Genomic DNA, 27,021 nt, shown 5'->3' on the forward strand with positions numbered 1-27,021 from the left:
GTTGTCCTTGTCCTTTTTTCCAGGTTGTCATTGCAAATGAGAACCTGTTGAAATAAATCCCCTTTTCACAACACAAAAAGGTTGTGAAGTCGTCTCTATAACTTTTTAAGCATTTCCTGTCAAACTCAAATCTAAATAACATGACTTGTATTGATTTCTGATACTGCACTTATCCATGGTGAATAAGCTTTACCTCAAATAAATCTGTGAAGACAAATGTCAGTACAACATTTTTAATAAACATCAGAAAACATACACTTTAAAATAACCAGATGAATCCGCTTTATCTTACGCATTTTCGGGCCACAAAATATACTGTAAATTTAAAAGACCGATCTAAAATACTTAGTCACTGAACCATTGAAAGTGCAGTGACAAGGGTGGCCATTCACAAAGCCAGGCAAAACTGCTAGCCAGCTCATCTCAAAAGTGAAATGTATGATTTATAATCTTAAAAAGCAATTCATAAAATATATAATTCATACATTTGTTATTGTCACTGATAATCATTAGAATTCTATCCATTTCCTCATTCTCTCAGAAGGTGACTATAAAGATTGAAAGGTTGCATCTTTCAAAGCGGCGCTTGATAAATGGGACAGTTTTTTTATGAACATTTCACAACTGGGTACAATGAGATCATCATTGTGTCATCAACTGAGGTCATCTTTGTTTTTTTAGGATTATCACTAAAGTGAAAAAAAGTCTAACTTCTCAACACCTTCAAATATTCCTTTTAACCCAGAGTTACTTTTTTAGTTATTGACTGACATGCAGTCCCATTATGAGGGGGGAAAAAATTGCTGTTGATTTGTAACAGGTCCTTATCTATTACTTGCCACAGCATTATGGTAACCACACCAGTATAACGAAGACGCAGACACCGAGGGCCACTCACAGGGCTTCAAATCAATCATGGTGGCCAACCGGGCCAATTCTTTGAACTCCCTATAAATAAGACCTCACAAGATGCAACCGTCCAAATATCTGACGGCAGCATAAGTCTTTCTGGCAAGGCAAGAAGGCAACGGTCACAATGTTATTGCCTAACGACATTGAGTCAGAGGCAAGCTAACCCACACGTTTCTCTCAGCTCTCCATGCGCGACTCCCTCAGTGTTTTACCGCGGATCTGGGTTGTGGCGCTGCAGTCTCCCTTCTCTTGGTCGGGGGTGGACAGGTGCTCCAGCTCATAATGGCCGTTCAGTTCCCCAGGCCGGACGTGGTCCGATGTCTTCTTGTGCTCTCGGATCTGTGCCAGCTGATGGCTGGCATACTCTGGCTTGGTGGTGAGCGGCCCAGCGGGGACCTCCATCCCCAGGATGTCTGCCACCATGTAGGGCCGCAGCCAGCCCACCAGAGGGGTGCTACCAGGGGTGTAGTGGGTCTGACGGTGATAGAACAGAAGTCCATCCACCTGAGGATGGACACACACACACACGACAGCTGCCTCAGAATACACCTTTAACCTCAACAGCGGGGATCTGACCAGCTCTAGGCCAGTCAAACTTGAAGTTCTGGTGGGAGCTATAAGCTGGCAGATGGAAGTGGGAAATCCAAACAATCAATGTGCATTATTAGAAGATATTATGCTTTCGCCAATATGGTAGAACAATTACCAAGCGGTAGAACAAGAGACAATAGATTGTTCTACTGCTGGGAATTCAGGAGGTAAAATAGCATTTGCAGTAGTACCCGGATGACCTTACATTAAAGTTGTACTCAGCTGCAAGTGCTTGTTGTATGGCTTCTGTTGAGCAGGCAGTACTTTGAAGACTCTCAAACCTGAACTATGGAGATAACACACGTAAATATTTTGTCAGACAGTAAACACACTAGTCACAGTTAATTGATTATATTAGGCTACTTCCCGTTTTTCCTAAAGTACAGCTTCAATATGTCAAGCAAAAACTTGATGACTGAAATAATATTTTTAGAGTTTATTTCTGATGCCTGAAATAATATTTTCAGAGATTATATAGTATTATTTTAACGCGATGTTACTCTTACAGGGTTCCTTTTGGCAATGTCAGCTAGGCCGTCTGTCTCTTGGACCTTTGACTGGAGCCAGTAGAACCGAAACTCCGTCTGTTGATGGAAAAACATATGCTATTCTTAACAAAGCTGCTGTTTAAATTTCAAAAGGACAGAAGAATTGGGCAACTTCACAGGAAAAGGACAGCTGTAGAACATTTAAACTGCGTGGGTGTTAAACGAAAGGTCCTATTGGTTGGTTTTAGTTATTTCAGTAATTTTGTGTACAATTGAGACTCAGGTGAGGGGTGTCATTTCAACCAAGTGCACAGGAGGACCAATAAACCTGCTAACATTCAGCCCCCTGTGAAGAAGGTTTTGTGATTTCAGGCTAACGTTGCATCCTTACCGGACAGTCATATACTGGATGGCCCCTCCAACACATGACGTCCAGGATGAAGTAGGTCCGCTCCAGCTCACTGTAGATACAGTCCAGGATGGTGTAATCTGCCCAGAGACAAAACAGTAGCGCAACCATTTGTGGCCACACATTTTTGGATAGAAGTTTTCAGTGGTAGAATGGCTGGACAATGTCTTTTCTTGGGGCACAATTTGGATTCCTATTTTCAAACTCAGTGTTCACAGATCTAAAGGGTATTGGATAGATTAAAAGCTTACATATGCGTTCTTTGAAATTGTATTTTTGAAACCACTTTCTAAATTTTTTTATCCCTGTGTGTTTATTTTGATAGACCACTAATATTATCTTGTCTTTTTACCATAGCCTTTGAAACCTTCATTATGACCATGTCAGCAGTTGAAAACAAGTTTGAAGACTTTATGTACTCCTACATAGTAAGACCAAAAGGGGACAATTCATTTTGCATATACAACACCTACTCAAACCCAGACAATCTGAACCATGGCAGCGTGGAACCCAGCCCGTACCTTTTCCCATTGCAGAATTGTGTCGGTTCCCTCCAGGCAACAGAGAAGGGAAACGGTTCACACAGTAGCCGCTTTTGGTGTACGCGGCAGTGGACCCCTTTAAAATGGTGTGGGGGGACAAGAGACGTGAGAGCATGTGTTGCATTAGTCAACTCTTCAAACCAGGAAATCAACAAGCCCATATAAACAGTGTCCTCTGCATTATGCCAGCCCAGGAAATTGAGATGACTGTTCAGATCATGATAAAACACTAGGTTGTGCCATTTTTAGAAAGGGTTGCGAGAGAATAGGCTGTGAAGAGTTCAGTGAACGCAACAGTTCCGACATGAGTGAAACCGATACAGGAGAGAGAATTTCCGCTGATGGAACAGCAACTAACATAAACCACACTGCAGCCATTTATCAATGTCCTGACCACACTCATGATGTCAAGTTTAATCAACGGTTTTCACACACAGGCAGCTCTTGAAAACAACGTACAAAACTCACATGCTTTTCTTTGAGAAAGAACAACTAAATAAGTAAGCACTGACTTTGGAGGTGCACCAGGACACTGGCAAGGAAAACACTGATTGATTTTTACCTTTGAGGCGACAATGAGCGAGCGCTTCCCCACGGGACAGACCACCATCAGCCAGTCAGTGTCCAGCTCTTGAGGGACATCCACTAGCCACTCTGACAGCATGAGCTGCACATGAAGAGAAGAGTCACTTCCATTCAATTGCAAGGAATCCTGTAGTTACTTACAACTTAAAGTTTAGCACCATTTCTTTTTTTATATTAAATATTTTCAAATACTACAGTGCTATAGTTAATGCAAGGTACTATATTTTATGATAGGCTTTACTGAACCACTTTACCAAGCATTTTATTTAACAGAGGTGTATATTTTCATAAACCAATTTGAGTTGTGAAAAAGACTACCAGAAGGAAACGACTTGTGTCATATGCCCTCTGCTGGTCAAATAATGCATTGTCAAAAACACTGTTCGGACCTGGTTGGCATAGTACTTCGGTAACCTTTTCCTCTCAATCTCCATCCCATCATCGTCTGAATTCTTCTTCTCCTCCTCCTCCTCCTGCTGCTGCTCCTTTTTGTCCACTTCCACTACTTCCTCTTCATCACTGTCTGCCCCAGTCCAGTCCCCATCAGCAAGACGTCGTGCATGGTTCACATAATTCAGCCTTTTTCTAAAAGGTAAAAGAGCAAAAAGGCAAAGATATGCCGATAATATGGATTAAATACCTATGTTTATTCCTCCATAGAAGTGTTGGCCAATGTAATATAATATTGTTTATGCACAGTGAAGCATGTTAGTGGCAGAAAAATGTTGTGGGGATGTTTTTCCATCTGCAGGCACTGGGAGACTAGTCAAGACTGAGGGGGGGAAAAAGAACTGAGTGAAGTAGAGGCAGATCCTTGATGATAACCTACTCCAGAGTGCTTAGGAGAAAATTCACCTTCACACAGCCAAAACAGGAGGGGGTTCGGGACAAGTCTGTGAATGTTCTGGACTGGTCAAGCCACAGAAGGACATTAAACCCAACTTGAACCCAACAAATCTGACTTTCATCCACAGCATCTTAATCACACGATTATATACTGTACGAATCAGCAGTCTTTAATTCACTACCAGATGTTACAAGTGCCATGTTCTACCTATTGACCTACAAATGACCATGTACTCATCAGAACCAAGCAATATGTTATCAGGTGAAAATTGAACTAAGCCTACAAGAGAAGTGGAGCTGCCCACAAACGTATGAAGTAACAAAGGGTTAGGGACTAGTAGGCCCAGTTGCTAATGGATCGTTTCGGTTATTGTTTAGGGGAACTAACGTTTTCTGCAGGTCTAGAAAGCGCCGCCTGCGCTCACTTTGCTCCAAGACACTGAACTTGGTCTTGTACTGGGCCATCCGCGGGTGGGGGGCAGCTGTGCTGTTGGCCTCCTTGGAGACGGCGAAGCTGGCCGAGAGGGCTTTGGTAAGGTCATCCATTCTGGTGGTGAGCCTGGGAATCAACACAATGGAGTTACAAGTACGGCAACTCACCTCAGGCCTGCTAAAAAAAGGCCTTTCCAAGAGAACACACAGGGCCGATAACAGAAGCTTCCAAAAACAAACTAGGCGATGGTGTAAGTTGACTGATCAGTAAGTTAACTGCATAGCCCAACAAGTCCGATTAACTAGCTGCCATTTGTAACGGGACATGAAGAAAACATCCTCTGTACAGCCGTGGGACTTCACCGCAACGTCACTGTTCTACTACGTCTAACTTTTATATGAAGAGTCACACATATTGGTTTTATTTAAATTTGAAATATGTGGAAGTGTTTCAGTAAAAGCTCCTGATTAAAGCTAAGACAAAACAAATTGGATGAAAAAGACATTTCTCATCCAATGGCAACAGAAGATTCATATGCAGTTGCATTGGAGATCAATATACTCTCATTTTGTCCTTAAATAGCAGAAGTTGAATCCTGTTTTCTCTATATTTTTTAGGGTAAAGTAGATTGTAGGCTGGAGCATAGGTTCTCAAACTTCTTACACCCAAGCGTGCCGCACAAGCCCTGAAAAGTGAAGCCAAAACGTCTCGATCGCCCCCTGGTGAGTGGTCCTAGTATAGGTCATAAACCCCGCCTCCCCATGTTATTCAATGGGACGCGAGACCAACTAAACAATTAAATTACCCTTCAAATATCTTTTTTCCGAAGCTGGTTTCTGTCATTTACTGTAGTTTGTATCACGCTAATGTAAATTCAAGAGTTTGTTTTTAAAATAAGTTTGTTTTTAGTTAGTTATTTAATGCTCTAAAAACGGTGGTGTGACGTCGTGATTCACAGCTGTGATTGACAGCTATCTGAGCCGAGGAGCCACTGAATCTTCGGAGGACTGAGGAGATTGGAACTTTACATTTAATCTCTAAATTTCTATAATTGATATAATTTCACACGGACATAATGGGTTGTTCTGCAGTACATTGTGCTAACCGATCTGGCATTTCCAATCGATCTTTGAATTTTTTTCGGTAAGTTAAATTTATAAGCTATTTAATTAGTAAATAAATGTAATGGGCTAGCTAACGTTAGCTAAAAGACAACAAGCCTCGTTAATAGCCATGTTAATAGCTAGCAGGTGATCGTGAGCTAGAAGTTACCAATTATTTTTGTATTAGGCCTATTCTAAATTGAGGTTAAACATGATGTAAGTTAGGCTATAACATATCGTCTAGGTTTAACAAGCAAAGGTTGTCCTGTACTTGGACTTGCGATTAATTACGGTATGCGCATTCTGCGAGGGAGAGTGAGGGCGGGGCACAGGGGTGGGGCCGTTGATTTCGCGGCTTTACGGCTTTACTTCCTTCTCGCTACTGCGCATAACTACTGCGCAGAACTGGTCCCAAGATCGCCATCTGCGCAGACGCAAGTCCAAGATGTCAGCGCCGTATCAGGACACTGGTGGCTTCATTTTTCACCAATGGAAGAGAGCGAAAGGGCGTCGTCCATTATTTTTACAGTCTATGCTTACACCCTGTACCACCTCAGAAAATATTTAATATATATATCCACTAAAGGGAGCACTGCGTAGCACCATAGTTTGAGAACCAGTGGGCTAGAGGCTTATTTTTTGGGGTATCCCAGACTGTTCAACGATTTTCCAATAATTGCATGGATGGTGAGAACCTAACAAATCACTATTGCTGAGATATGTTGGCAAGAGGGCAATAATCACACAAGCATGTCACCACCACATCATTTGATAGACCGAATCTACGATTACCCTTTATATTACTAGTCACGTTGATACGCATTATCATATGCAGCAAAGACCTGGAAGCAATTGCGGTTGACTTCGCATGGGTGAGTGAGAGTTCCACCTTTGGCCAGCCACACCATGGGTGGTAATCACTATTTCACAGTGGGCTTGTTCTACGTGCCTGGTACCTCAATAAGCATTCCATTGGTTCTTGCCGTATGCAAAATATCTCCATATGTATATATTTGCTGGTAAATATTAAAGTACATACCTGCATTGATGGCAGTACTGTACATTATTATACCACGCTAGCGGAGTTGCTCAGCACACTTTTTGCGAGTAACGCATTGTACTTCAGATTCATAACACATGCAGAACTGCAAGAGAAAACGAATGCAAGCTTATTGGGCAGAGATGAACCATCACATCTCTTACTCTGACAGATGGCTAACTTCTAAGACGGGTTAATGCGTGTTGTTTTTACACGTTGGCAAACATAGATTCGGTTAAGTCCATGAAAATGTAGCTACAGAGAGGATGTTTGTCTGAGTCACATTGGCACGAAACGGCAAACTGGACCGATTTGATACAAGTGAGCTAGCTAGAAAATGTAGCTAACTAGTTACACCCACCTTACCAATAACACACACCATCCATTAATATAACTAGTTAGCTAGCCAGCCACGTTTAGCTGTTTTTATTTGCATTTCAATTATTGCTGAGCGAGTTATTTTTAACATATTACTGACTAACTAGGTAGTTAGCTAAGTAGACGGAATATTATCTACCTTGAAGCAAACTGGGTGTAGAACGAGGCAGGCGGGCTGAGATGTCACGTTGCTCCGCCGTCTTTTCCCACCAGAAGAAGGGTTCTCGTTGGCCAAGCAAAATACTTCCCGGAGTGAGGTAGCGTTCCAGGTAGTTTTCTTTGCAGTCCCGCTGCACTTATAGAAAAACTTCCAGAAACATCACATGGGTACTCATGAAGATGATAAGAGAACTTAACTGTGCTGGAAAATGTGTTCCAGCATGAACATCAGCAGCATTAAAGACATCTGCCATTCTGTAGTCAAATAGGTGGGATCATCTAAAGTTTTCAGGGTCAGATAAGGAAAACTTATTTGGTGCCTATTCATATCAACAAGACTCTGAATGATTGTTGTGCAAGGCCACATGTTGAAATGTGGTCCAGTTTCTAGAAAGACAAAACCAATTTGAAATAAAAATGATTTGAAAAGCATGGGCTAACCATAAGATTTATATTGGATATGGCATCTCAAGAAACTTCCATCCACATGCTTTTTGAAGGTGTGGTTAATGTGTTTCAACACTGTTTTTCTTTCTGGTATACCATATTTTCCAGATAGTTGTTAGTTGGTTTCTTCAGGAGGGGAGCAACTCTGGCTATAGATGTCTGTGGTGACACAACCAGTGCTCAGGGGTGAGTCGTTGAGAAAGGGAAGGAATTGGAGGTCTCCAGAAATGGTCTGTAGAAGGGAGGTGGGGATATGGTCGAGAGGGCATAATATTGAGCATCTTGCCATCACTAGAAGCAGGATATCATCAAATGACATTAAAATTAATCTTCATTAATTTTACTGAAGAAAAGTCTATTTTTAAACCTCATTTCTTAAGGCCTATTGTGGCCTGATCTGTATGGAAATCTAAGTGTACCACAACTCTAAACAGGTCACCAGGCTGATCAGCTATAATTATACTGAAATGTACTACTTCATCTAGGAGATCGCCTCAAAAGCCCTGCCAATGCAGCAAACCAGAACAGACGTTATAGGGACAACTACGCAGATTCTCCATCTTTCCATCTCTATGGGCCTACATGACAATTATTTTGAGATGTGCAGTCGCGCGATTAAAAAAAGACACGACCTGGAACGCCTGAAGCTCTGCTGAATTTGAAAGGATTTCTATCCATCGTTGCAACAACAAAACAAATGCGATCATTTCTGGCAACAACATACACACGCAAAGGTAAGGTAGAGACTTTAGAGACAATTTTTTAAAATTACATCTCGTGTTTCTGTTTCAATCTGAAATATTGCGAAATCGCAATATTCTTTCTCATCTTCATAGCCTCAGCGACTCTTCAATCACGTCGTCCTCGTTATTCCTTATAATGAGCATCAATTATTAGTTCAAAAATACTGTAGCTATAAACAATAATTGACGTAGAATAAAAAAATGATTAATGTATTCATATTGTTATATATTTATCATGCTGGGGGCAGTGTAGAGCTTATTTCTTGCATTGTACAGAATTGATATAGGACCTGAATGGAAGGGGGAAAAAAACTTTCTTCGATTGTCCATAACGTCATGGAAACACTTTGTTACAGATCGTACAGTTACAGTCTCCGACAAATATCCTATTATTGGCATTAGTCACAGATCCTAATAATTTGCCAATTATACGTAATCTCTTTTTGTTATTCTAGGAAAGAGATCATGATGCGCAAGGACCTGTTTAGCGGGGGAAATGGAGGAAGTTTTCCGAAGGAATGTAGATCAAGACCAGAATGCACTACACTGGGATAACATTACTCATCTCTCTCGGCTCTGAATGCACTCTGGGCACTTGGTCTTTGTGCTGGAAACAAAATATTTTGATAATGGTTTATCATGTCGGTTGGATTTACAGCAAGTATGTGTTCGAGGATAACAATGTAACGATTCTTCAGGATTACAACGAATAGAGACACGCGTTTTCTATTATTTCTTGGAGAAAACAAGTTTTCGTATGAACCAATGTTTTGGAGCTTGTGTGATGCGAAGACTGAGGAGAAACAAGTTGCGAAACACGCAAGTTCTATTGCAGTTTCAAGTATCGGAGGTGAAGCTGGGATATTCTGAATAGAGACAAAGAAAACGTTTAGGTTACGGCCATAGAAGGCTATCTATAGGTATACGGTACATATGTTGTGAGCATTGAGCAGTAGATATATGGCAAGTGGTTTGCACTTCATTATATTGCGGTAGGAATAAGAATACCAACTGAAATACCCTAAATTATATTGGACAACTTCTGAAAGCCTTGGGCAACTGCATTTTACTGCTTTTGTATGCTGTTCTTTTGCCTATTATTAAGATGGATACGATTTTTGGCAGAGGATAGATAACAACCCTGGATACTTAAGTAATTGACGTAAATATTTCCAGCTTTTGCAGCTCTGTCGGTTTAAACAAACAAGAGTAGAAACTATACATAGCACGGTGATTGATATTGTTTTGTAGGGCATGAAAACACAAAATTAAGTAGACCTAGTTTATATCCGTAATTGTGTAATTTGACACTTGTTGTGTCATTCACTCTACATAACAGCGTCTGCTTAATTACTTAAATGTAAAATAATGTACATGTATATTCGGGCAAATAAACCACTTTAGGCTACATATATTATTGTTTTAAACAACTATTTGGTGACTAGAGATGATCTGAAATAGTGTGCCATATTTCAATAATTCAGAGATGACCTGTTTGCATGACATGAGTTTAAGACAATGTTTAAGGGTAGCAGGATCACACTGATTTTAGGCAGTGTCTGCATGTGATATTAAGATTATTTCACACATCAACTGAATCAAAATGTCAATGAAAGGCAAGGCCCTCTATACTTTTCAAAGTGAAAACAAAGAGGAGATCAGCATCCAGGAGAACGAGGAACTGGTCATCTTTGACGATAACTCTGTGGATGGCTGGTTACAAGGGGAGAACAGTAAGGGACAGAGAGGTCTCTTCCCAGCCTCTTACGTTGAAATAATCCGCCCTCGTTCCAACTCCAACCTCACAGACTGCTCCATAAGCCCGGTCGGTTCTCCTGGCAATGACTCTTCATACTTCCCTTCCGCTCCAAACACACCTTTTCACATGCAACAGGGTTACTATGATGATGACGATGATGACTGGGATGATTGGGATGACAGCTCCACAGTAGTGGACGAGGATGGCCGCAGTGGGGCGAACGGACATTCCCACCCGAGCTCCCATTCCAACAACCCAAATGTGCACTATCGCGCCAAACCTTACATGGAGAGGCAAGACAGTCTTTCCAGCTCGCGAAAGGGCAGTATGGTAGGCCGAAACTTGAACCGATTCTCCAGCTTTGTCCGCTCAGGTGTGGAAGCGTTTGTGTTGGGCGACGTGCCCATGAATGCTAAGATAGCAGAGTCGTACACAATTGAGATGGGCCCCAAAGGGCCTCAATGGAAAGACAGCCCTACCCCTTTCTCCTGCTCCATCGAGGACCCCACCAAGCAGACTAAGTTCAAAGGCATTAAGACTTACATATCCTACCGGGTGACCCCAAGCCACACAGGCAGGCCTGTTTACCGGCGTTACAAGCACTTTGACTGGTTGTACAACCGTTTACTGCACAAGTTCACTGTCATCTCAGTGCCCCACCTGCCCGAAAAACAGGCGACAGGGCGCTTCGAAGAAGACTTCATCGAGAAGCGCAAGAGGCGGCTGATCCTTTGGATGGACCACATGACCAGCCACCCAGTCCTATCACAGTACGAGGGCTTTGAGCACTTCCTTATGTGTGCCGACGACAAGCAGTGGAAGCTAGGAAAACGGCGGGCGGAGAAGGATGAGATGATGGGCGCCAACTTCATGCTCACCTTCCAGATCCCCAACGAGCACCAGGACCTGCAGGATGTGGAGGAACGCGTAGACTCTTTCAAATCCTTCGCCAAGAAAATGGACGACAGCGTCATGCAGCTGACACATGTGGCCTCGGAACTGGTGCGGAAGCACCTTGGAGGCTTCCGGAAGGAGTTCCAGCGGCTGGGGAACGCGTTCCAGAATGTTAGTCAGGCGTTCATGCTAGACCCTCCCCACTGCTCAGATGCCCTCAATACTGCCATCTCCCACACAGGGCGCACGTACGAGAACATTGGGGAAATGTTCGCAGACCAACCTAAGTATGATCTCTTCCACATGCTGGACAAACTGTCACTATACCAAGGCCTCCTCGCGAACTTCCCAGACATTATTCATCTACAGAAAGGTAATGTACACTTCTCTTATGATTTTCTTGTTCATCTTAGAACTGTAGTCAATTGGCTTGAAATGCTTGAAATACTTAAATACTTTCATTGCTTTATATAAACACATCCTAGTGTCAAATGTTAAACGAGATGTTATAAACCAGTTTGTTACATTGGTAATGTATTACACCCCCCCCCCCATCATCGTTAATGGTAATGTTACAGTAAGTCCAATGTTGTTTTTTCAGTACAGATCAATGAAAGATGACGAATGCAAAGAAAATGTAAACATTTATTTATTGTTTTTTTAATCAAATTAATTTAAATTACATGCTTTTTAAGGTCAACATTAACAAACAGTCTTCTCAGGCTCTCAAGTCTCTTAAAAAAATTCTTAAACAGTGACATTTGCAATACCATTTGCTCATTATGAACAATAACGGTAACAGCAAGCAAACAGCAACAGCATTGCACTCCCCTCGCTACTTGACTGACTGGGCGATATTTCAAAGTCCCTCATCAGGAAGACAAGGACGTCCATATTTCCTGGTATTAGTTCAGACCTGTTTGCGGTCACAATATCCACTGCCGTTGAGATTTTTCTCTCACTTGATAAAGAGGTTGCTGGTACTGATAAGTATCACTGATAGGTGCCAACTGGGCTACATGTGGGATTTTAAATGCTGATTGTCCTTCCACCATGCAACTGGATCAATGTCCGCAGGTGATGGGGTTGTTACTACTCTGACTGTAAAACAAACAGATCCGTTGTGGCTGATTTCTTTGCTTGAGGAAAAGGTGGTTGTGAGCCTGGTGGCTTTGGGGATGAGATGGGCCCGGTGGTCATCTCAAGGCTGGTGTCATCTGAAGTATTATGCTTAGTGGATTGGACAAAAACAGGACAAAGTGGCAAATAAATAACTTCTAACACAGTTTAGATATAGCCATACACCTAATAGTGATATCAAAGCTGCAATGCAATTCTTACATTAATATTTTGAATGTAATAATACAACATTAATAATAAAACAATGCAGTACTAGTGACACTTAAGTCAGCTAAAATCAGTCATTAGCTCTGTGGAGTTCTATCTGAAGGATCTCTGCTGTCAGAGAATCGTGGACACTGATTGGGAAGTCTCAGAGCTCATCAGGGTGGTGGTGTTTTTCAGGGGTTTGAGGACCTGAATGATCTACTCTGCCAGTCTCACATCCTGATTGGAGATCGGCACAGTGTCCTTCACAGTCTTCTTCACTGCTTTATCCATCAGTGTAGGGTAGACAGCTGACTGTTGCTCCGTCTCTCAATCACGTCATAACCTGGTCGGGACATCTTGAATGAGCTTGTTGTGGGAAAGCTGAAGCCTCTCCTGCTTTGTTTCCATGACATGGTGTCTGTGGTATTCCCATGGAAGAAGGCCACCACCCTTCTCACTCTCTCGAGAAGGCGGGACATCTGGGTCACTGCCATTGCCTTCGGAGATGCTAGATTAACCATATGCGCAAAAAGCCATTTGTGGGCTGAGTCCAGCCTCTTTAACAGCATTAACAATGTTTCTGGCACTGTCTGTTGTGACAGGGATTGTGGTATTTGGCCTCTCTAGTTTCCACTCAGGCACTGCCTCCTGGTACTTCATGCCAGATGAGCACATGTGTGACTTTCATTGGGGAGGCGTTTCTGCAGCATGTCTTGGTCATGAAATGTGCCGTGGCTGTAACATAGCTTTCTGTAGCCCTTGACGTCCACCCATCAGTAGTTACTGCAATCTCGGATGCACGCTCTAACTCGTCAATTAGCCGAGTTCAGACTTCTTTAAGTCTTGCTGCTTCAACGGGTGCTGGCCTTAGTTGACATAGCAGCTGTATTTTGATTGGCAGTGTAAATGTTGCCCATTCCTTAGAAATTATCAATACAATGCGTTGTTTTCAACAAATATGAGACAACACAAGTGCACCACATTTTGTATGTTTTATTTCAAAATATGTTGCCTTCTGCCCAAACACAAATATCCATTTGGTTCACATGCTGTTATGTATTGAACCGAGAGGGGATGTTCCGAGCTGTTCGGTTGAAAGGCGTATACCGTTACAGCTCAACCGCTTACCAATGCAATTAGAGCAGTAAAAAATGTAATGTCATACCTGTGAAATATGGTTTCATATACCAAGGCTGTCAGCCAATCAGCATTCAGGATTCAAACCACCTGGTTTATAAGTAAGGTTGGAATATCATATAATTCCACAGTAAGCTCTAGGGTGTGTGGTATATGGCCAATAACCATGGGTAAGAGCTGTTCTTAGGCACAACCCATCAGGCTGTGCTTATACTACTGGTTACCAAGGTAATTAGAGCAGTGAAAATTGAGGTCATACCCGTGGTATAAGGTCTCATATATTCCAGATTCAAACCACCCAGTTAAAAAGAAACTGAATACAATACTTATGACAAACAATAACTTTCTACTATTCTAATTATGCTTGTAACCAGTCCATAATAGTAATGGCATTTCTGGGATTTGTTGTAACCATGTAAAATATAGCTTGGGTTGTACTATCATTTATCTGGAAAATCAACAGGAGGATTCTTACAATTACAATTGATTTCCAGTACATGTCACATCTGTTAACCACCTTGATAGGAGGCCACGGTATATCTGATTATTGACCAAGAAAGGGGGGGGAGTGGAACAAATTAAATGCGTCACTGCCATCTGAATCATTTAACATATTGTTGTGATCCAATTCCAGGGGTGACGTCTTAAGAAATGACTGGATGACATTTTTGGGCGAATGGTTTTTGCCTGTGGCGATACAGGAACGATCCGCTTGTCTTCTCACTCTGAAATCAGTGGTTCCTTGATTTGATGGATGTTGACAGTTTTAACAAACACGTCTTTAAGCTCTACTTGAACCATCTGTCTTAAATCCAACTTGTTCAACTACCTTGTCACTATGGTCAGTGGAATAATAACTGAAATAGGCTACTCCCCACACAATTCTGAAGCTTTGTTATAATTACACGAGGTTGAAAACAGTGCAAGAGGACTCACACTGTACGTTTGAAATCCAGTGTTTTTGTTGAGATTGTGTAACACTCTCTGTTTTCTCTTGTTAAAAACACAAGAAAAGAGAATGATGGATGGAATTTCTATCACATCAACATAGTTGATCTTGTAAATAGTTTACCATCTTGAATGTATACATCCACTAGCGCTGTATATGAACAAACATGGTTTTTACAGATTAAACCACTTTGAAGTTCCCTGCAGCATGGCAAACTTGCACAATATGTTTTGTTGCATTTCTAAATTGATCGTTTTTATTATTATTTTATTTTAAGTGTTACAAGAACAATGCTACTTTTCTGCAATGTGGGTTTCATATGATGCAGTGCTTTAGATGAAAAATCAGCAAGCTAGATATGTTGCGTGGATGTTAAGTTGTTGTCAGCTGCCCAGCTCTATAAGTCAATGCACAGGAATTTTATGTTCTGGCACATGCAAGGCAGCTGAATCTGCTTAGTCAGCACAGCTTTTGGCTGCTAGGTATCTGCCTGGTCTCGTAGCAACATGCAAAAGTTTAAGGGAGACTAGGTTCAAACTGTTTTTAGTAGAGGTGAAGGAACACATGCGTTGAATGTGATCTACCAATCTGCAGAAACTTCTGTATGCTTTTGCATAAGGGGAGAAAGCTGAATCTGTAGTCATGGCACTTCTTATGTGCTCTGCCTTTTATAATGCCCCCGGACCATACCTTTCCAGTGGAGGCATTGAAAAGGGTTAATACACATGGAAAACACATGGGTTAATACACATGGAAAACACATAGGTTAATACACATGGAAAACACATGGGTTAATACACATGGAAAACACATAGGTTAATGTCTGTATCTTTCGCCAGGCTGGTCCAGTATTTGAGCATAAGAAGGACATGCTTCTCTTCTCAAACATCCCACTTATCAGGTGAAGGAAAAGGGAGTTGCCTTCCCGGTACGAGAAACCACATTTCTTTTTAGGTGTTAATGGTAAATAAAGCTGTCAGTGAATGTTGCAATCTTAAGATGACAACAGTGTAGCCTAACAATATGGTGCTTTGAAAATCTGCACTGTACCCTTAATTGTCTGTAAATTGAAAGTAATTTATAAATGTCATTGGTGTAATAGCAGAATGTTTGGGCCGGATGTACTTGTTGGTTCAGCTGCTGTCATGTTGCAACTGGGAGGCAGGACGCAGGCGCAGGGTCAACAGAGGATTTTTTATAGATAAATAAGATGTAACAAAACTGAAACTAACACATGAAAACCGAACAATGCTACAAAAAAAATTAACCAAACCATGACTGACAAGATACAGTGGGGTAGAAGGAACTTATATAGGCATGATAAGGCTAATTGATAAGGAACACAGGTGAGGGTAATGACAAGAAACATGTCTGTTCACTAAATGAGAGAGAGGGTGTTGGATCTCTGAAAATATTATAAATGTAAATATGAACCAACTGTTGGATTACCATTTAGAGTAGTAAAAGGGCAGTTTGTCACAAATTCCTCTTTCAGTTCTGAAAACACTGTACTGGGCTAATGGACACGTCCCAGCTAAGAAGATTATAATCCCGATACATTTCAGTTGGTTCTTTGTTTATTTTGAACCCAAAATTATAGGCATATTTTCACAACAACTTTGGAGTAGCCAGACTTGCCTATTGGTTATGGCTTCCTCTGCTAAACCCTGAGCACTTTGCTCAAAGGCACGCGTGTTCTTCTGAACTGGAGCCGGCTGTGACAACATACCAAACACACAAACAGACACAAAACCTGAGTTCACCTCTTCCTGTACCTTTCCCCTCCCATCCTCACAGCATGACTTTCTTACATACAGTACCAGTCAAAAGTTTGGACACACCCAATCAAGTGAATGAGTAAGTGTGTCCAAATGTTTGACTGGTATTGTACGTGATAATGACCACTGCTTGATCTTGGCTTTTGTTGGATGACTAGATGTGTGTACTCACGGAATATCAGTTCAGACTTGGTAGGGTGTGGTGATACATATGGCATTGATGAAGCAGGGCCTGGCAAGAGGGGCTGGAGAGGGTCCCAGTTAGCTGTTTTTCAGGGTGTCTGTTTACTTTCTGTTTTCGTCAGTCTTTTGTAACATTTCTATCTTTCTATCATTTCTCTTCCTCAGCTTTCCCCTTCTCTCTTTCCCTCTCTTCTTTTCTCTCTCTTTTCTGTCACTCCCTTTTCTCCATCTCTCTTGCTTTCAGTTCATGTATGTACCTTTTATCTTTGATATATTCCTTCTGACTCAGAAATGTAGGTCTGGAAAGTCTGTCTAGGTGGTTTGAATTACATAGGAGCCTATCCAGTCTGGTCCTATACAATGTAAAGAACAAAGAAAAAGAACATTTGATTTAACGTACACCAGTGTAAGGCAATCAGTTGCAACTCGATTGCCCAACATTTGGGAATATGTAGCATGATCATAATACATTCTCAAGTTATATGTTAAATTGTTTAGATTTAGGTTGAGTGAACACACAATTCAACCTAGGAGTGCCTTCAAAGCCTTGCCTTTCGAGTTTACAAACCATTACTGTTTTTGTAAGATATGGCTGATGTTGTGTTTAATGTTTCCAGTACTGTCACCATTAGCATGTTAGTAGCATGTAAGGTGAATATTAAAAAGCTTTGAGTGGGTGGAACCTTGTTATCTTGTGTGTTTTTCCATTGAGCTCCATGGTGTAGATGGACTAGCTGCCACCACCAAGGAAAAATCACCTTCTGCAATCTTAAACAAAGAAATTAGAGAACACAATGCAGGGAGTGAAACTCGCAGACGCCTGTCATTGTGCAGAGCTGCTGTCCACATGTTGCATAAGATGTAATGTGAGTTGCCAGTTCCCATGCAAGATAGCCTGAATCTGGTTGCACCTGCCGAAGGAGAATGAGTCAAAGGGAATCAATGGGGAGCAGATTATCTGCTGAAACTAGTTTCAAGACACCTTAGAAGTGTGTGTTGCTGTCCATTTACATATTCATTTAGCAGATGCTGTTGTCTAAAGTGACTGAGTAGATTTTTTAACTGGGCCCCTGTGGGAATGTAACATGACAGTGTCCTTCCACTTGCAGTGTTTCGTTTTTATATATTAATTTCATAACAAACCGGTGTTCTCTGATATTACTGGATTACAAATGGTAAATGTAACACTTAAAATCAATTAAGGTACGGGGACATTGGTTTTAATTTGGGAAGTACACTATATGGCCAAAAGTATGTGTACACCCCTAATAATTATTGAGTTCAGGTGTTTCAGCTATATCCATTGCTCACAGGTACATAAATTCCAGCACATAGCCTGAAATCTCCATAGACAAACATTGGTAGTACAATGGGTCATACTGAAGAGTTCAGTGACTTTAAACGTGGCACTGTCATAGGATGGTTCTCAGTAGGAAACCGATGGAGTGCCTACTCCGGGTAGGAAATGAGGCGTTACCCCAAGTAAAGGAGTTCAAGTATTCGCCAGTGAGGGGACAATGGAGCAGGAGATTGGCCAGAGAATCGTAGCAGCGGGGGCGGTATTGCATTTGCTTTACCGCACCGTTTTGACGAAAAGAGAGCCAAAGGCAAAGCTCTCGATATACTGGTACATTTTCATTCCTACCTTCACCTATGGTCATGAAGGCTGGGTCATGACTGAAAGAACTAGACCGCGAGTACAAGCAGCTGAAATGGGTTTTCTCAGAAGGGTGGCTAGCTTCTCCCTTAGAGATAGGGTGAGAAGATCAGTCATCCATGAGGAACTCGGAGTAGAGCCGCTGCTCTTTTGCATAAAAAGGAGCCAGTTTTGGTGGTTCGGGCATCTGTTAAGGATGCCCCCAGGACGTCTCCCTAGGGTGGTTTTCCAGGCACGTCCAGCTGGGAGGAGACCTTGGGGTAGGCCCAGGACTAGGTGGAGAGATTATATTTCAACACTGGCCTGGGATCGCCTCTGGATCCCCCAGTCAGAGCAGGCAAATGTGGCTCAGGAAAGGGAAGTTTGGGGTCCCCTGCTGGAGCTGCTGCACCTGCGACCCGATACCGGATAAGTGGATGAAGAAGAGAGAGACAAATCAGTTTGTGACATTTCTGCCCTACTAGATCGACGTGGAAGCATCTAGGATCTATAACAGCCCCGCCATGAAGTGGTAAACCACACAAATTCAGAAAGCAGAGCCACCAAGTGCTGAAGCATGTAACTTCTTGTGCTGGAACGCACAGTTCTTGTGCTGATGTTGCTTCCCGAGGCAGTTTGAAACTGCCGTTCATCTCTCGCATCACTCGCCACAGAGTTCCAAACGGCATTTAGAAGCAAAATCAGCACAAGAACTGTTCATCGGGAGCTTCACAAAATGGGTTTCCATGGCACAGCAGCTGTACACAAGCTACACATCACAATGCGCAATGCCAAGCATTGACCAGAGTAGTGTAAAACACGCCACCACTGGACTCTGGAGCAGTGGAAACATGTTCTCTGGAGTGATGATTCATGCTTCACAAACAGGCAGTCGGATGGATGAATCTGAGTCTGGTGGATGCCAGGAGAACGCTACCTACCAGAATGCATAATGCCTACTTTTATTTGGTGGAAGAGCGATAATGGTCTGGGACTGTTTCAGGGTTTGGGCATGGCACCTTAGTTCCAGGGAAGGGTCATCTTAATGCTACAGGACATTTTAGACAATTGGGTGCATCCAACTTTGTGGCAACAGTTTGGGGAAGACCCTTTCCTGTTCCAGAATAACTGTGCCCCTATGCACAAAGTGGGGTCCTTAAAGACATGGTTCGATGAGGTTGGTGTGGAGGAACTTGAGTGGCCTGCACAGAGCCCTGACTTCAACCCAATTGAACACCTTTGGTATGAATTGGAACGGCAATAGCAAACCCAACGAGGGGTTTGGAATGGGATGTCCAATAAGGTCATATAGGTGTGATGATCTGGTGTCCCCATAGTTTGACTATATAGTTTACTTGAAATAATTCTAAATATGTTTTCAAACATATAACCAATTACACCATAAATACAATAATTGAATTTAAGTGTCAGCATTTCAAAATAAAATATCTAACAGGAAGACATTTCATTGGACCAGTTATTAGGTATGAGAATTGGTCTTGGGTTTCAATTATTCTGCAATGCACTGTGTATATGTGTGTGTGTATATATATATATATATATACACACCGATCAGCCATAACATTATGAACACTGACAGGTGAAGTGAATAACACTGATAATCTCGTTATCATGGCACCTGTCAGTGGGTGGGATATATTAGGCAGTAAGTGAACATTCTGTCCTCAAAGTTGATGTGTTAGAAGCAGGAAAAATGGGCAAGCGAAGGATCTGAGCGACTTGACAAGGGCTAAATTGTGATGGCTAGACAACTGGGTCAGAACTTCTCCAAAAATGCAGCCCTTGTGGGGTGTTCCCGGTCTGCAGTGTTCAGTATCTATCAAAAGTGGTCCAAGGAAGGAAAAGCGGTGAACCAGCGACAGGGTCATTGGTGGCCGAGGCTCATTGATGCACGTGGGGAGCGAAGGCTGGTCAGTGTGGTCCGATCCAACAGACGAGCTACTGTAGCTCAAATTGCTGATGAAGTTAATACTGGTACTGATAGAAAGATGTCAGAACACAGTACATCGCAGTTTGTGGCGTATGGGGCAGACCAGTCAGGGTGCCAATGCTGAGCCCTGTCCACCACGGAGCTATGGAAAAAGGTGGCATGGTCTGATGAATCACGTTTCCTTTTACATCATGTTGATGGCCGGGTGTGTTTGCGTCGCTTACCGGGAGAACACATGGTACCAGGATGCACTGTGGGAAGGAGGCAAGCCGGCGGAGGCAGTGTGTTGCTTTGGGCAATGTTCTGCTGGGAAACCTTGGGTCCTGCCATTCATGTGGATGTTACTTTGACACGTACCAGCTACCTAAGCATTGTTGCAGACCATGTGCACCCTTTCATGGCAACAGTATTCCCTGATGGCATTGGCCTCTTTCAGCAGGATAATGTGCCCTGCTCCAAAGCAAAAATTGTTCAGGAATGGTTTGAGGAACACAACAACGAGTTCAAGCTGTTGACTTGGCCTCCAAATTCCCCAGATCTCAAGTCCAATCCATGGAGGTCCCACCTCGCAACTTAGAGGACTTAAAGGATCTGCTGCGAACGTCTTGGTGCCAGATACCACAGCACACCTTCAGAGGTGGAGGCCATGCCTCGACGGGTCAGGGCAGTTTTGGCGGCAAAATGGGGACCCACACTTTATTAGGCAGGTGGTCATAATGTTATGGCTGATCGGTATATAATACCCCGTAGGGGTATGGTATGTTATCGTACTGAATGGTTTGATAACATACTGTGTACTGTTGCATCCCCGAGTTGCGGTATTCCGTAATTTTCCTGTAATTTCTTAAGCATGCTTATTGCGCTGCAGACTCATTCTGATTGACAGATCCACATAACCAGACGTGTAGCTTGTGAACAGGTAGGCTAGGCAACTGCTTGGGGCCCCAGGCTGTTAGGGGGCTACTGAGGGCTGACAAACTTTACTCCACAGCAATGTCTCAAAATGTGGCAATCGCAGTGACGGCAACCCCCTCCCCTTTAAACAACCCATGGACGATTTGCAATGACATTGCAGTAGGAAACCTCCCTAAAGGCACAGCATTAAGAGAGTGGAAACTAAAAGCAAATATTTTCCCATCTAACGTCTACTCTAACAACATGTTGTAGCAAGCTAGCGTCATTATTAAAGTGGAGCTATAGGCTACTCCTTAATTCCATACTGATAGCCTATGTGTCAGTATAGATCATGAGTGTTATACACAATATCAAGTAAGGCTGTGTGAACATTGTATCGTGTTTAGTTTACAATGTTGATATAGCCTACTATTATTGATAAAAATGTTAAGCTCAGTGTTGGATACCAGTGAAAGGTTTTAAATGTAATTACCCAGTACGAAATGTGTACTGTGTAAGGTCTCAGGGGTGTTGCATTGTTGTATTCCATGTCTTGTTTTTTTCCCAATCTAGTTTGTTTTATTTCTTTGCTTGGTTTGATTTCCGTTAGTCTTGATTGTTTTCACCTGTCAGCCCTTTACCACCCTCTATTTAGTTCTGTTCAGTCTGTGTTTGACTTTGTGAAGTATTGTTTGTTTCGCACGCATTTCTGAGACGATTTTCCTCTGTGATTAATATTGTTACTGATCATGGTTTTGGATTCTGCCGGTTTTACCTTGTTTCTTGCCTACTCCTTTTGTACTTTTGCCTTTCTAGGTTTTTTGGATTCATTGGACTTTTGCATGCCTTTGAATATTCAATTCAGTCTGACCCTCTTGTACCTCTGCCGTTCAATAAACCTGATGCGCTCTGGGCTTGAACCAACTCCCTCGCCTTGAGGGCATTTTTTACATGCTATTGTTTGAATAATTTAATTGACATGGATGGAAATATCAGTCAGAAATATAAGAACAAGGGGAACACACACTCCAGTCACCACACCACTGATTTAACCTGTGCGTATATATCGAAAGTTTGGGATGATGCGCTTTCAGATGTGTTTTGATGTTTGTAGTATTTTTCCATCAACTTGTGGTTGCAAATGCTGTGTTCACCAGGGGAAACGTTGCAAAAACAATAGTTGTTTAACACATTATTTTGTTTATGAAATTAACACCGGTTAAGACATAAACAATTATTTCAAGTACAGTCTGCAAGCATTGCTTGCCGGATAATCAAGTGGAAACAATTCTAACATAATATGTAATTCATACCGAAACCATACCGTTTACCGTGACGCACAACCCGGTACATACCAAACCGTGGGCCCACTGTACTGTTTCATCACATATATAGCGTTTTTTTTTTTTTACACTTTATTGAGAGATGAATTAAATGACAAAGGGGATACAGTTGCAGTTGGTGGATGACAGATTTATGGGTTGGAGTGGGGAACTGAACTCCTGTATCCGGTGGGGAGGGTGGTTATTTTTCCAAGCCAGGAGCATTATTGTCTGACCACAGGCTTTGCACAGTATGGGAATTTTAACCAAGAATGAAACACCTTTTTTTAAATTATTTTCACTTATACATTTTTAACTCAGCTGTTAGTGTTTTGGTATTTCCATGAAGTCCAAGATGGCGTTACATCAAGAGAGGCAAAGGTGCTCTTAAATAGCAGTCAAAACTCACGTATCTTTACCTCAGGCTAGTCTGCGATCTCAGACACATTTTTAGTCAGAGAATTAGGGATCACATTCCCAGTCCCAACTATGCCCAGATGGCCAGTGTGGCTTTGAAGTCAGCAAGAGTCCTATGTGGCAGAACATAAGAAAGTCACATCCATCTATTAGAGTTTTCTTGCCCAGAAAAACAGAGGTGTTTGCCTAGTTTCTTGGATGTCTGGCCCAAATGAGCTTTTCGTCTGTTTTTGCTATGGAGGGCAGGACTGAGAGAGACCTATGGCCCTAGATCCAGGAATGATGGGGTCTGAATAAAGAGCACTGCCCCAGACATAGATAATTGATATTACAGCATAGACCACTTTGAGTCAGGCCGAACCCTATTGATTAGGTCGTAGAGCACAAGTTGTCTATCCAGAATTGTATGTTTGATAGGCGAAAATGTGTCACACTTGACAATAGCATAAGCAAATTGTATATACAGACCACAAAGTCTTGTATAGAATTTCACTAATTGCGTTTTCTGGGAAACCTGGTGAAGTGCTTTTCGTTCTAGTTAAATCCCCTTGCTTCACCCGGGAAGATGTTTTCCTTGTGTTTATTGGCCCACACATAAATCTTGACGAAGGGTAGAACTGTCACACAGTCTTTCCAAATGTATTTGCATTCCTGGCTGGCTGCGTGGTGTTCTAGATGCCGCTGTTCTAGAGAAATAAACTGCATGTTGAATCTAACCATGTATTTTACACATACATTCAAGCCCAAAATTAGTCATAACTGGGCCAATTTTTTTTATTAAAGGGACATTTTATATGGCCAATAGGGGTCATGCGGCTGGAAATGACAAACAAATGACAAAGGACTGTAGGATATTGTGCTAAAGATATAAATGAGAAGAAAACCTACTTTCTCTTTTATTTTATACACTATTACGAAAAAGACTTCTCCAAAGGAATTCAGTAATCAATGGCAAAGCCTTTATTTGCCTTAGCAGCAATCAAACATTTCTTATAATTGCTAACAAACCTTTTGCATGTCTCCACTGGCATTTTGGACAACTCCTCTTTTGCGATGATCTCCAGGTCTTTGAGGTTAGAATGCTTCCTTGCTATCACTCTGGTCTTTAGTACACTTCATAGATTCTTGATGGGTTCAGGTCTGGACTCTGGCTGGGCCTCTCCAACATGTTGATATTGTTGTCTGTTGACCATTTCTTGACCACTTTGGCTCTTTGTTTCGGATCATTGTCTTGTTGGAAGGTCCAATGCTGCCCAAGGCTAAGGTTTTCTGCAGACTGCCTGATGTTTTCCTCCAGAATCTTAATGTAGTCATCTTTTCTCATGATGCTGGTTACTTTGACAAGGTTGCCTGGCCCACTGGCTGAAAAACTCCTCTGAAGCATTACATTCCCACCACCATGCTTGCCCATGGGGATGGTGTCCTTGGGGTTGAATGTGTCTCCTGTCTTACGCCAAACGAAAACCATATCCCGGTGTCCAAACAACTACATTTTCATCTCATCCGACCACAGAATTGATGACCAAAAGCTTATTTTTCCCGGTGAGCTTTTGCAAAAGCTAGGCGGCTTTTCTGTGCCTGTCTTGGAGAAGTAGAGTCCTCCTTAGTCGGCGCCCATGGAGACCAGCCCTTTGCAGTGTCTGCTAGTGTCTGCCTTGAGATGTTGGTATCGGATTTGCTCAGAATCATCAGGATGGCCTTGGTGGTGATTCTTGGATTCCTCTTGGCCTCTCGCACTTCCATTCTTGCTAGCACTGTCATTTTTGGCTTCCTACCACGCCCTTTGAGATTGTTCACAATGTGGAACTCCCTGTACTTTTTTACTAGGCTTTGCACATTGACCACTGGCAATTGAAAACACTTGGATATGGCTTTATAACCTTTCCCCATCTTGTCAGCAGCCACGATGCACAATTGGAGGTCCTCACTAAGCTCTTTGGTTTCAGCCATGATTTGCAAATGACTAGTAATTGACTAGAGAAATACTGCAGTACCCATTCTCGATTTGTAGTCAATTAGAATGCTCTAAACATGGTAGAAATTACCAGGACCATTTGGAACTGTATAGAATTTTACATTTTCTGTAAAGTGTGTGACAATTTGAATAATTGTGAATAATTGTGTAAATGTTTACAGTAAACATGTAAAAAAAAACAACATAGAAATGGTTAACATTTCACATTAACATCTGTAACACAATGTCTTACGGTCCTTTGTTACCTGTTTATATAATTTCCAGCCAGATGAAACCTATTGGCCATCTAAAAGTTCCCTATAATTAAAAAATTAGGGCTTTTTTTTGGGCTTAACTGTATATTTAATCAGAAGTGGACACTACCTATGTTGATATGTTTACTATGTTTAGTGATTTTGTTTTTGTATTTTCTTAAACCTTTTATAGTATTCCAAAATGGTCTTATTTGTTGTGGGGAAATTCCCGGGCATCTGCTTAGCTGTCACCACTTAGCATCCTAGCCTTTTCAACTCCCACACACCCGATAGCAGGACATCAAGTGGGGCTAAAACAGTTTCTTGGCATCTGTGCTCTCTGTCTGCCAACCCAGAGAATCTGACAGAGGTTGGGGTGGAGACGTCAGCCATCAGTCTGGTTCTGAGCCGTGTCTGCGCTGGTGAGACCGGTGCATGCATGTCTGTCTGTATTTCTCATGTGTGACAGCAAAGGGCTCAATACAAAATCCCTGGTTTGGCTGATGGATGAGGGTAGGTTTAGTTAGGGTCAGGTTAGATGACAGGAAATTCCAGATAACTTACATCACTTGCTTGTCCATTCATTTTAGTCCCATTCAGAAGAAGAAGAGGTTGCTCTTTTTTTCAATTCTGTCTGAACTTGTCATAGACAAAGCGTATGAGCTACCACCCTTAACTTTTTGTTGTGTTATTCAACCTACTCTATCGATGAAAAACCTTTTTGTATTATGGCTCTACTTTAACAAGGTTGGGAAAAATCTGGGGAAGGAATATTGGCGATGCCAATGGCAGTAACTAATTTTCTCTGCATCGTTTCATCAAGACTCTGGCAGGACATGAGTGATCTTGTGTCATAACTTCTTTAGACTTCAAGAAAGTCACCTGTTGAATGCTACTCTCAATGTTCCTTTCATTTAAACTATTTTTTTGGTCCTCTTTGCTAATCTTTCTGTATATAGTGACGACACATGTTCCAGCAAGTTAAGACTTCTTCATCTACAGCTACCATGACCAGTACAATTTATGTACCATTTATGTGTATAATGTAAGTATTCCGTTATGTTATTAAATAGCCAAGCCATTTAAGATAGTTACTGACATCTAAGCATTTCCTGTAACTAGGAGCAAGAATGGGTGGTTATTTTTTGCTAATTCCTGAGTCTTTGAGTCAGCTAATAATAGTATTCTGCTTAGTTTTTTTCTTCTGTTGTCAGTCTCAGCCTTTCATTTCCCATTCCTTGGGCCTGAGTGGGAATGAACAACATCAGGCTGGGCATGAGGACCAATGAAATTGACTTGCGGTCATATTTCAATCCTGGACATAAACTCCTATTTTTAAGCCAGTGAGGTGTTGATAATGATGTTTTGGCCAGAAAACTCAGACCATTTTCTTGTAACAACAGTACTGTGACTGTGTTGCTTTAAGGCAAAGCAAACCATTGACATTCAAATGACTCTTTGAGATGTTAGTTAGCATGCCTTCCAAAGAGCTTGCCTTGGCGAAGTGCTGCTAATGATTAATTCATTCATACAATACAATGGAAAAATCAAGTGGATAAGAGAATTACATGCAGGAGTGTCATTTCTGTTGATCTCATAGTGATGGTGTATGTACACGTGAGTTTATTTTTTTCACCACCAGAAGGAATGGTTGTGCGTCTGGGTGTGTGCGTGTAAGTGTGAATATCTCACCAGTTCACTGCTGTGCTTGGTACAATATCCGTCACCCCCACCGCTCTCTGCAACGCTGTGACGTCCACTGTCAGTCATCGGCTCCCAACTGGTCACAATCCACATTCTGTCCTCCAATGGAAGACTAACTTGTTTTGAACATGCAGCTTAAATGGCTCGACAAGTCGGACGGTCAGCTTAGATGGCTTCAAAGACGC

At 42.0% G+C, this 27,021-nt stretch overlaps 2 protein-coding genes across 3 annotated transcripts in view; one reads left to right on the plus strand and one right to left on the minus strand.

Moving 5' to 3' along the window:
* Positions 1–217: 217 nt before the first annotated feature.
* snupn (snurportin 1) lies at positions 218–7,605 on the minus strand. Its single transcript, XM_010884299.5, has 9 exons — positions 7,466–7,605; positions 4,762–4,932; positions 3,917–4,112; positions 3,505–3,609; positions 2,922–3,018; positions 2,383–2,480; positions 2,010–2,087; positions 1,709–1,789; positions 218–1,416 (listed from the first exon to the last, which is right to left on the minus strand). Exons 2-9 carry the CDS (start codon positions 4,917–4,919, stop codon positions 1,090–1,092), a joined length of 1,140 nt encoding a protein of 379 aa, XP_010882601.3. The 5' UTR covers positions 4,920–4,932; positions 7,466–7,605; the 3' UTR covers positions 218–1,089.
* A 925-nt stretch (positions 7,606–8,530) lies between these two features.
* snx33 (sorting nexin 33) overlaps positions 8,531–27,021 on the plus strand; it is a 30,316-nt gene continuing 11,825 nt past the window's right edge. Inside the window, exons 1-2 of one of the 2 annotated variants that reach the window (XM_010884298.4) lie at positions 8,531–8,666; positions 9,131–11,701. In XM_010884298.4, coding sequence (XP_010882600.1) covers positions 10,279–11,701 — 1,423 coding nt within the window. In that variant the 5' untranslated portion in view covers positions 8,531–8,666; positions 9,131–10,278. Of the gene's footprint in view, positions 8,667–8,982; positions 11,702–27,021 lie in introns of those variants that run through there. The other variant, XM_034288173.1, reaches the window with a different exon arrangement.

Source organism: Esox lucius, chromosome 19 (genome assembly GCF_011004845.1).
Source record: "Esox lucius isolate fEsoLuc1 chromosome 19, fEsoLuc1.pri, whole genome shotgun sequence".
NCBI classification, from domain to species: Eukaryota; Metazoa; Chordata; class Actinopteri; order Esociformes; family Esocidae; genus Esox; species Esox lucius.

Bases quoted from the DNA above. Each gene is read 5' to 3' on its own strand.
- snupn (XM_010884299.5), bottom strand. From the start codon at position 4,919: ATGGATGACCTTACCAAAGCCCTCTCGGCCAGCTTCGCCGTCTCCAAG. The intron at 4,113-4,761 runs GTTAGTTCCCCT...TTTACCTTTTAG, and splicing joins TTTCTAGACCTGCAGAAAAC to AAAAAGGCTGAATTATGTGA. The intron at 3,610-3,916 runs GTCCGAACAGTG...CTTCATGTGCAG, and splicing joins CGAAGTACTATGCCAACCAG to CTCATGCTGTCAGAGTGGCT.